The 10,911-nt window shown below is 39.5% G+C and overlaps 1 protein-coding gene across 1 annotated transcript; it reads right to left on the minus strand.

Annotated features, from left to right (window-relative positions):
* Window positions 1-6,427: 6,427 nt before the first annotated feature.
* On the minus strand, window positions 6,428-10,621 carry LOC147610859 (uncharacterized). Its single transcript, XM_086785475.1, has 10 exons — window positions 9,528-10,621; window positions 9,354-9,453; window positions 9,041-9,192; window positions 8,786-8,881; window positions 8,591-8,653; window positions 8,433-8,501; window positions 8,200-8,302; window positions 7,743-7,814; window positions 7,562-7,650; window positions 6,428-6,946 (listed from the first exon to the last, which is right to left on the minus strand). Exons 1-10 carry the CDS (start codon window positions 9,849-9,851, stop codon window positions 6,776-6,778), a joined length of 1,239 nt encoding a protein of 412 aa, XP_086641601.1. The 5' UTR covers window positions 9,852-10,621; the 3' UTR covers window positions 6,428-6,775.
* Between the last annotated feature and the right edge of the window lie 290 nt (window positions 10,622-10,911).

A 10,911-nucleotide genomic window follows, 5' to 3' on the forward strand; every position in this document is an offset into this window, starting at 1 on the left:
AAAGACTTCTAGAAGAGCTGATCAAAAAGGATTTGTTATCTTCGTCATATAAGAGTAAAGCCAGACAGTGATGGGATATTTTTAGACAGCTTGAAAAGGAGAACATATCAGCCTATATTAACATTCATTTTAAGCTATAGAGAAGGTGCGTGAGAAAGAGCAAAGAAGAAAGTTCATAGTAGGCCTCAAGCCAATTATTAGAAGCAGAAGTGAGCATGTTTCATCCTCGTTCTCTTAGCAATTCCATCTCTCTAGCAACATACTGCAAGAAGAAAAATGGATTTCCGAGAGATATTATAGTGACAGATTCTCATATTCTTCAGTCTTCTCGATCTACACATTTTGAGAAGCTTCAGCACACAAAGATAAAGTAGAGAAACACAATGGTCCACACGAACACAAAGGAGACCAACCTAAACAAGAGGGTACTCCCAACCATGATGTCTACCACTAGAGAGGTAAGCCTAAAACTCGTACTTATGTATTGTTCAATTTTATTAATTAAAAAAAACTATAGTTAAATTCTAATATATTGTTCAAGATAGTTCAATGATTGATATGTACTTTCTATACGCGAAAGAAAATACATATTAGATCATTCACTATCAGGACTTGGGTGAACTAATAATGATGCACATTTGTTTTTCGACTGATCACCGAAGAATGTATGTAACTTTTTGTTATTTCACATTCAACCTTTAAACTTTAACACTGATGCGTATAAAAACATTGTGAGTGAATCCAATGTACGAGTTTGATTGTGAGTGAGTCCAATCAACTCTTTTGAATTAATGAGGGTGACCCTAGTTGATTGTGAGTGACTGTGACACGTGTGAAACGTGGTATACTTTGTGAATACGTGTGATGCGTATAAAAACATTGTGAGTGAATCCAATGTAGAAGTTTGATTGTGAGTGAGTCTGATCAACTCTAAGACACGTGTGACGCGTGTAAAGGTTTTGTGAATTTGATCGTGAGTGAATCCAATCAACTTTAAGACACGTGTGATGCATGTGAGAATATGTGCGAGTAAATCCACTTAAATACATAATGACATTGTGAGTGAATCCAATGTGGGAACACTTAATGTGTTTGATCACTTGTGTGTGCTAATAGTTACAACCAAGGACGGTTGTCTTCTCAAATGGGAGGACTATCACGGAAAAGAGATTTTTCAGAATATTTTATCATGGGAATGGATCCAATTAATTATGTGTGATGTATGGTTCATGTGTGAAGCATGGTAGTGAATGATTTCCATTTGTTAGAATTATTTTTGTGAATGATTCCAAAGTAATTGTGATCTAACATTGTGGATTATGTTGAGTATAGATCATGAGTTCGAGACAACCAAAGTGGACATTGGACGAGATTATCTAGCCAAGCACATGTGTGCTAAATATTTAATTTTGTATGGTTTGGCCCATTGTACATATGTTGGGCAAGGTTTATTTTTTATGAGATGCTTTATAAGCATTGGACTAAGGTTCAATTTTGTAAAAGCCCAATTTTAAAAAAAGCTATGCTATTTATGGCTCCAAGGGTTAAATTTATTAATATGATTTAAATACCGCGTGTGGGAGTGGAGCCACACACGTCGGGGAAGAGATGGCACCCAATCTTGTGTTCTTTGATTTTCATGCTCTTGATTTATGCTATGATGTGATGGTTTATTTCTATTATTATTTAATTTATGGAATAATCTAATCTCCATGTACCATGGTCCTGTAAGGACATAGATCATGAGTCCACCTCCACATATTCAAGCTCAAGTAATTTAAAAACAAATATATTGGCAAGATGAACCACAAAATTCTCAAGTGATTTAAAAACAAATATATTGGCAAGATGAACCACAAGATTCTCTTGAAAAGGCCACAAAGGAATTGGCCTCCATGATGCAAGAACTGCTTAGAATCACCTCAAGATCAAAGGTTACATTCATGGAGGTTGTAGCCTTAAAGAAAGTACATTTGTACTATATTTGTACACATGTCAATGAGTATCCCTGCTCGAGGGTAAGGAGGTATTATCGCAAAATATGTAGCAAAGTAAGAAACCATGAGACCAAGGTTACATGTATGGAGCAGAATGGTATCTAGCAACAATATCCAAGAACAATGCAAGGGCTTCCAGAACAACTAAAGATATAATTACTACTTAGAAATATTCCATATCATTAGAGACTTCTCAAGCAGTGGATGAACAAATATGAGTTTTCTTCAAAAGAAGTGGGTGTAATGTTATGCTTTAGGCAGTAAGAGATCAATGTGCGTTAAAGGCATGGGAGAATGAGTCTTCAAATAATTGGAATACATCTATTTTTCTATAATCATAGCCATACTCGACAGAGGGTTGCAAGTAGATGTAACCACAGAGGCTTTGTACCACAAGTGGGGTTAGCCTTCCCTTGAAAAGGTATATTTTAAACTAGCCAACCAAGCTCGGATAAATCTATTAACATAAAAGAGGGATGCACAAGAAAGAATTACAAGTCAAGAGGGTTTATTACTAAACCCATGTCACTACTTCCTAGATCTAAGTTATATCTATATGTTGATGCTAGATGGACCGCCTTCTAGTACAACTTGGATTCTCTATTTTTAAATCTCTCATGGCAAGAGATAAACCATCTTATACGCCTAGACATATTAGGGGATCCACATGAGCCGAACATGGGTGTTCCCAGTAGAAAACCTCACTTTTACATATAGCATTTTTTGAGACTTCCTAAGGATGGGTTTGTTTTCCATGAGAACTATATTAGAAGAGAAGAAACAAGAAGGATTTAATGCATGAAAACATTTTCTCTTTTGATTAGTAATTTAGGTAAACAAACACTGTAAGATCTAGGTGAAGAGGAAAAATTTGGCTCCAGAGAGCAAGAAGACCTAGCTAGAACAACAATCTCAATTACCTACATTGTAAGATCTAGGTGAAGAAAAATATCAAAAGAGAATTAGCACAATGTCAAAGAGAAGTGTTTTAAATTAGCACATACTAGATCCCATCAATGGATTGAAGTGGAGTAAAACAAAAAATGAAAAGGTAGCATGATCTTATGCTAACGGGATAATAATTGTTGAATATACAAGCCATGAATGAAGTAGGTATTGTCACTCTACTGGGACAATCCTTGAAAGCGTGTTCAAATCCACACTTGCAACATGTGCCACCATAAGGAATGATATTTGTGTTTGGCACTAGATTTGGCAATGAAGTTGGGGTACTTCATGCGAGCACTTCATGATGACACTTGGCAATATGGTGTAGGCCCTTTTGTAATGAAAAATATTGAAGAGGTGCCTTACATGCCATATTGTTGAGGTCTCTCACTATGGTTTCAAAAACAAGGAGGCATAATCTATGGTTAGAACTTGTTTTGGATACTCGTACGGATCATACTATGCTCGTATAGGTCTTGCTCCTCATAAAATTCATAGCCGCTTTCAACTTGAACATATATGGCACCACCCCCATAGGGAGTAACCTAAGGGTTTAGCTTTGAATCCGATGAATTCCAAGCCATTAGGATTACTTAATATTTCCTGATGTCGATTATGATACCACATTGTGAAAGGCATACGATTTTGGAGTCTCAAATATGTTTGAGTTTGTTGCTTTCAATCTTTGGAGCCTTAAACATTCAGTTTGCAAGTTTTGGAAGGGGAAAACCCTCACTTTCCTAGCCATTTGCATGATTTTTAGGCTTGAAAGGCTTGGATATCATTATTGTGTGTCAAGGGATTGCTTAGCCTTAGTGATTAGGGATGAGATCCACTTTGAAAATCATGGTTAGAAGCTCTAATCTTGCAAACTAGAGTGTGGAAAGTTGTGTTTTTTCTTGTTTTTTCATTGCATGCATTTGATAGGCAAGAGAGCAAAAAAATAACTAACATTTCATTACATGCACAATTAGGAACATTAAACATCCCAAAACAAGTTTATGAGGCCAAAAAAAACAAGGTGCTTCTTAATCCTGACAGAGACTCCAATGGCCGCTTGTCAAAACCCCTTACCGTGAGAGATATGTATAAACCACCACAAATTTCATATCCACCTTAAGTATTCACCTCAAGTATTACCACCGCAACCAGTTTCTCTAAGAACTGCACCATTATAAGAGTACTCGCCCTACTGACCCTATCCATGCATGAACAAATTTGAACCACCTTATGGAGGCGAGAAAAATGTTTCCCACACTATGAATCAATCCCACAAGAGGTAGAATGAGAAGGGAAGCTCATGCAAGAGAGATCCTACAACCAACATATCTATGCATGCAACAAGCTATACAAAGATTTTAAAAATCACAAGCAAGTGAGTAGGGTGAAGAGGGTAGGGAGCTCACAGTTATTCTATCACAAGGAGAATGATAATGTGTTTCTTAATGTCAAAATTACTTTATATACAAATGGCTAGTGTTCACACTTAACTGGCCATAACTTAAAAATAGTCCATGGCTAAGCCATAACCTGAAGTCTATGGCCACTATGTCTAGCCTTAAGCAATTATATACACGAAGTTTTAGTCTTCCCAAGAGTTAAAAGCAAAGAGTAAGCCTGCTTCAGATATTCCACTATTGTCTTATAAAAGATAAGCTTTCATTACTAATACAAAATGTAAGATGGCGAGTGCATGTGAGACCATGTTATTGGAGTGGTCAACAACCAAACTTTAGGAAGATTACTCTTCTTGCAATTACACTTTTAACGAGATATGCTAGAATAGTTTGAAGGGGTTTTCTAAAACCTATTTCAAACTAATGACATTTAAAGCTTCTCTTTCAATGGATTGTCGCGGATCAAAGATCCTTTTAAACGAAGATGAACTTTATGAAGCTAAACAAAGATGGATAGTGACATACTTCTTGTTTTGTTTCACATTTAACATATAGCATACATGGTACATAGAATACATTACTCAAAGACATAACTAACAAACAACAAAGAAGGAAAAAGGGTTTTTTTCAAGATTTTAGAAGCTAATAGTAAACAAATGATACTTGATACATTGAAAATCAAATGAGCATACACACTAATCTCAGTTCTATATTTCTTTTATAGAGTTCACATGCCAACTCTAATTTATTCTCTCATAAAAGGCACTTTCTTGTAGTGGCTAGCCTCTATGTACTTCATTACTTATACTTCATAATCTAGGCCCAAGAGAACTACAAGTAATAGCAAATTACCAATAGAGCTACATGATTAAAAAATCCCCTTTTGGCATCTCACAAATATTCCAAATTCCTTCTTTTTTGTTCTATTATTGGGATTAGAGGAAGTTCACATACCTACACCAATGTTGAAGGAGCAAGTTCAACCTCATTTTCCACTCCTCACAATTTTATAGATGCTTATCTAGTCCAAAGATTTTGTATCTTGGTGGTGTTGAGTGAATGTTAGAGGTGTTGAGTGGCAACCGCTGATGTTTAACTAGTCCAACGATTTCGTATCACTTTGGAGAGTGTTAATTCTCTTGGTGTGGACAAGAATGTGTGGATTAAGAGGGTCTTACTAAGTTTAAAACTAAGAGTACATATCCGTTCCAAAGAATGGATGATCTCATTGATAGACTCAATGGAGCAAGAGACTTCTCAAACATTCATATGAGAATGTGATGACATCAAATTAGGAATATATCTGAGGATAACGTTTGTAATACAGGTTTTAGAATTAGATATGGGCATTTTTCTTCACGTTGTTTTAATAACTCACATAGTAACTTATTATCTACTTTTTAGCCAATAATGAAAGGCATCTTTTCATTCATATTTAGGAAAAAAAAATTAGACTTTTTATATGCCATTTGTGATCAAAATGAGTGCCATTGATTATGCTGCCAAAGAAGATCTATTCCAAGATGGTAGGTTAGTGGCTGTTGAAAATAAAAAGCTAACTAACTGGAAGTTTAAAAATGGCCTATGCATTGTATGTTGTGATCCATGCATTGAAAAAGCTATGGCTTTATGATGTGATTCATACAATGTATGGATCTACTTTTGTGGTTTACGTGGATAACTCTTTTCTCTAAATTTGCAATTTCTTTGAGTTGAGGGGAAACTTGCTTAATTGATTATTGAAAAGTTGTGAGGCCGAGGGGGCATAATTATCAAGTGGCATCCTTCCTTGTAATTCCTTTGAGTTGAGGGGAAACTTGCTTAATTGATCATTGAAAAGTTGTGAGGCAGAGGGGGCATAATTATCAAGTGGCATCCTTCCTTGTAATCTCTATTGACCATGTTCACTGAGCCTTGCTAGAAGGGGCATGATAACTTTATTAACTAAGGACACGTTCAATCACCCTTACCCACTCATTGGACATAACTTGATCAGTCCTCATGCAGAGCTCTTAGTTCCTTGTCACATAAATGTGCCCCATCAGAGCTCTCGGCCTCACTGAGGGCATCAATTTGTCTTGGGCATTTCACTCACAATCTAATTGTATTTTCAATCATATACTTGCTTGCTCTCATTAAATAATTAGTCCAGGGCTGACACACAATAGTCAACCCAACAAAAGTAGCACCATGGCTCTGCAAAAGATTGATTTTGATATACTATTTACTAGTGTGTATATGTAATATATAGCCGTGGGCGAGTTCCCGGAAAATTGGACAAATACCCTCTCGACAACAGTTTCTAGGTGCTCAGTTCCTCCACATGAGAAGACTCCTCAGGTAGCCCTACACTGATCCTCAAACAACATAGGCAACATCATTGCACCACATAAGAAGCCATGCAGCAATGTAGCATGGCCAAAATTTCCCCAGTCACTTCTCCATGTTGGATTGGAACTCTGAAACAACTGTCTCCTTCTCCCAAAACATTTGTGTCCTTTGCCTCAACTTCACCCTTTGTTCATGAATCCGTCTTAAGCCATTGCCCACAATCACGGTGGAGTAGATAATATGAGTGATTATTGGGGCAAGTATGTTGCCAGTCTGCACAGCACAGTTGCACAGTTACTCAGCTTGTCAACCCGCAATGCATGTGTGCAGGCATACATGTGTACACAACACACTTGTCTCTGAAATACTAACATATATACATATGCATGCTTGGGTGGTGCATACATGATTGTGAATTATATCCACATGCATGACACAACATAGTGGCATGAGTGAAGTAAGGGGCCTACACCTGCTCCCCACATATGCCTGCACTCTACACGCCATATACAGGTTCACGTGTACACACCGAGAGGGTGCAAGTGAGCTTGTGCATGTCACATGCATCCTTATATGATCGTGTGGGTGGCATGCATCCTTACATGATTGTGAGCTAACCCTACCCACACGCAGGAGGCAGCACAGTGGCACAAAGAGTTAGATATGGCTGTGCGTGTGTACGCACATCACATTCCATAAAGTAACTATGTGATAGACAACCATGTATGAGTGCATGATTAAGCCTACAGGTATGCATGTCGCATTCATCTGGACATGATGGTAAACTTGCATGAGACATGCTCATCTTAAACACACTGTTGATCCAACTTCATAAAGCAGAGAATTTGAAGTTGAGTTTCTCCAATGATGCACTGACTGATGACTTACCTGTAGCCATTCAAATCCAAGATATAGAGCCAGTAGCGAATCAAGGAGTGGTGAATATATTCTCCTCAACTGGCGTCGCTCATACCAAGCTGCTCAAAGAGACAAACCATAATGAAGACATTGCTAAAAATTTACAAAACTAAGCAGACTCCAGAGTATGTCATGAACATCACTCTTGTACCTGCAAAACTCTTCTTCAAGTCTCCAGGAGAAGTGTGATTTCTGTACACCGGAGTAATAACATAGGCTGGGTCTGGACACAGGAATATCAAAACTGTCAGACAAATCTACCCCACAAGATCAACCAAAACAAAGTTAGTACCAAAATCACAAGACCAGAGTGACGGATAGCGATACACATAAATTATACTCGAATAAAACAAAAGCAACATCATTAATTCAAGACTAACTGTACAGGAACCTTGAGGACAACAATGCCTTCCTATAATAATATATCTTGAGTACAAAAAAAGTGTGTTATAAGTTTGGGTACTACTACCAAATAAACAGACCAAAGTGAGCATTCATCTTAACATATCAACACACCGGTAGACCCCAAAGAAGAGCTAGAATGCTCATTAACAAGCCCCCAAATCATGGAGGATAGAAGACCAGTATAGATTATGATAGTTTCATACCTTGAGGGAAGGAAGTGACGAAAAGAATAGAGCCTGTAAGGGCCGCAGTGAGTACCGCAGCAAGCGCATGTGCAAACGGAGCAAAGAAGGGGAAAACTCCAGTCTGCAATGACGAGAAACTCACAAAAAAGAGATTACATACAATCAATCAGCACAAGAATGGTGATATGTGTACCTATCTTACAGCATAAGGTATGGATAAAGACATGAAACATGAAAGAAAGACCCCTTACCAGGGCTGCAATGCCACCAAAGGGCCCGCTAATTTTGTCATCACTTAGAAAAACATGTGCCAGACCTCCCTGCCAATGAAACATAATGTCTTTCAGTTTAATCTTCCAAGATCCATATCTTGAAAAGCTGGTCGAAGAAAAAGATCTAAAGTGTTAACCTGGATGGCAATCCTAAAGAAGAGTTCTTCTGCCACGGCATCCATCGATACAACAAACATAAGCTGACATGACAAAAGCAGTTATGATTACTTAACTGAAACGCCACCACCATTACAAAATCCCTCCAAAGAGGCTCAGTACCTTAACCAAAAAAGCTTTTCTTTAAGCCTACAACAAACAACAACTTGCCATACCTGCCATGGTGTCATGCCAACAAAAAAGCTCATCAATTCTTCATCCTCCACATCCCTGATTGCTCTAGCCGGGGCAGATTTCTTCACTACTTCATCCTGCAGAACAGCGTACCTTGTATCATCTCAAGAATAACATTCCCCCTTTACGAACATACATATGCGAAATTCATGATTTCCATACAAGCCATCAGGATATGAGACACACATTCAACACTTCAAGAAAGCTTGATCAACCGCATGTCTAGAAGCTCTTACATCAAGAATGAATAAAAGAACCATCATGGGAGGCACTGCAAAGCCCAATCCTTGCATGGCAACATCAGGGCACATTTCAAAACCCCCTGCTTTATCAAGCCCCGTGAAATGGCAGATTGCCTGTCCGGCAAGAGCCATAACACCATACACACCTGCAAGTTGAAAGGAAAAGAAAATATGTAGTGCAATGTGCATGCCAGCCATTTACTGCATAAAGAATTAAGCACATGGAACAAGTAACCACATGCACATACGAAAAGGCCATACTCGACTGTAATGCTGGAGAATAACAGTGACTAAGAAGAATGCATACCTGCGGCATATGTAATGCGAAGACCAGCACCAATTTGTTCCCAAAGAGGATCACTTTCGTCCACCTCGCTCAGAGTCTTGCCTCGTAGCCAGGCTCCACTCTGTCAACAAAATCCCTTCAAAATGAGACTGACATACCTAGACCAAAAGATCACCTGGAGAAATTTTTCCTTACCTGAAAAGTGGGGAGTTCTGCTGATCCTAGTTTCCCAGCTTTGGGACTGTCATCAGACACTCCTCTCTGCAGAGCCTCGATTGGTGGCAGCACAAAAGACCGCTCTCCCTTAGATGACATGTCAATGGGGACTCTTTTCAAACCAAAAGACTCTGTGGTGGAACCGAAGCCATGCCTTATCACAGAACTTGGCTGGAGGAATTTGGGAGCAAGGGCTTCGCCAAAGTAGGAGGCGACAGCCGCGACCCTAGAGTGGAGAGACTCGGCGATGGGATGGATCACGTCTGCGTGCCAGGTAGCATGAGAAAGTGCGGGTGGAGCCATCAAAAGGGTTCTCTTTGTGGGCAATGACAGTGCTGGCGCAGGATGCCGTGCAAGAACGCTTCACTCAGCTGGCTGTTTTGGTGTCAATGACGGCTGTCCGGCATGTATGCATGCAAACTCACACTGCACTCTGTGATGACTACGGCGTGCAAGCGCCTAGCCGTACAAGTCTCAACAAAATCCCCAAGAAATGTGCTTACGAGGCGTACGCAGAGGCCTTATCTAGGCGGCGGTCCTTGACAGCTCCGTCAGAAAATTCCGGCAAGCTTGCTCGATTCCGAGCACAGTCCCTTGCTTCGCAGAATGCTCCGACGCTGAGCAGAGGATCAACTGAGCTACGCTCTGGTAGACTACAATTGGGGGAGGGGAGTTTATGAGAGAAAATGGAGCTTTCTGCCAACGGAGCAACCCAGCTCAAGAGGAGGTTACAAATTAAGCGGTAATTGGAGGAGGAATCTGGGTTCTGTAAAGAGATTAAGAAGATATTATCAAATCGGCGAGACTATGGCGATGGAATGAGCAGTGATTAGTGAGAAGCTACGGGATTTTGGCGAGAAGACGAGAGCAAACCGATGCATAACGCGAAGTTGTGTGGAGTTGGAGAGAAGAGTTTGAATAGAAATTGATGTTCGTGGAGAAAATGAGGACAGCGGAGCAGTTTCGCAGAAGCAGAAGCAGAAGCAGAAGCGGGCGCGGCGAGAACAGTGCGCACAGAACGCGCGCGAGAACGAGGAAGACGATATCCAGTGATATAGGCCCCTTGACCTATGAAATTGTGATCGTGATCTCATAGGTTTGCAAACCCCCCAATTAAAAATAAATAAAAATCTCATCGTATCCTTTCGAATATTCTTTCCTATTTCACATGTTTCTTTAGCTTGGCCTTATTGGTCTTCTATGTTCTCACACAACACATTTTTCTCAACAAATCATCATACTCATGACTACTACTACATTTCACGGGTTTATCTTTGTCAAGATAGTGTGAAGAGAGCAGTCGCCCAAATGCAACATAGTGTGAAGAGCACGCCTGCCTTGTGCAGTCAAAGTCATCTCGTCG

Source organism: Cibotium barometz, chromosome 48 (assembly GCF_041138505.1).
Source record: "Cibotium barometz isolate CiBa-2024 chromosome 48, ASM4113850v1, whole genome shotgun sequence".
Classification (NCBI taxonomy): Eukaryota; Viridiplantae; Streptophyta; class Polypodiopsida; order Cyatheales; family Cibotiaceae; genus Cibotium; species Cibotium barometz.

Coding starts and splice junctions, on each gene's coding strand:
- LOC147610859 (XM_086785475.1), bottom strand. CDS start 9,851: ATGGCTCCACCCGCACTTTCTCATGCTACCTGGCACGCAGACGTGATC. Junction 9,454..9,527: donor CAGAACTCCCCACTTTTCAG/GTAAGGAAAAAT, acceptor TTTTGTTGACAG/AGTGGAGCCTGGCTACGAGG. Junction 7,651..7,742: donor CTTGAAGAAGAGTTTTGCAG/GTACAAGAGTGA, acceptor CTCTTTGAGCAG/CTTGGTATGAGCGACGCCAG.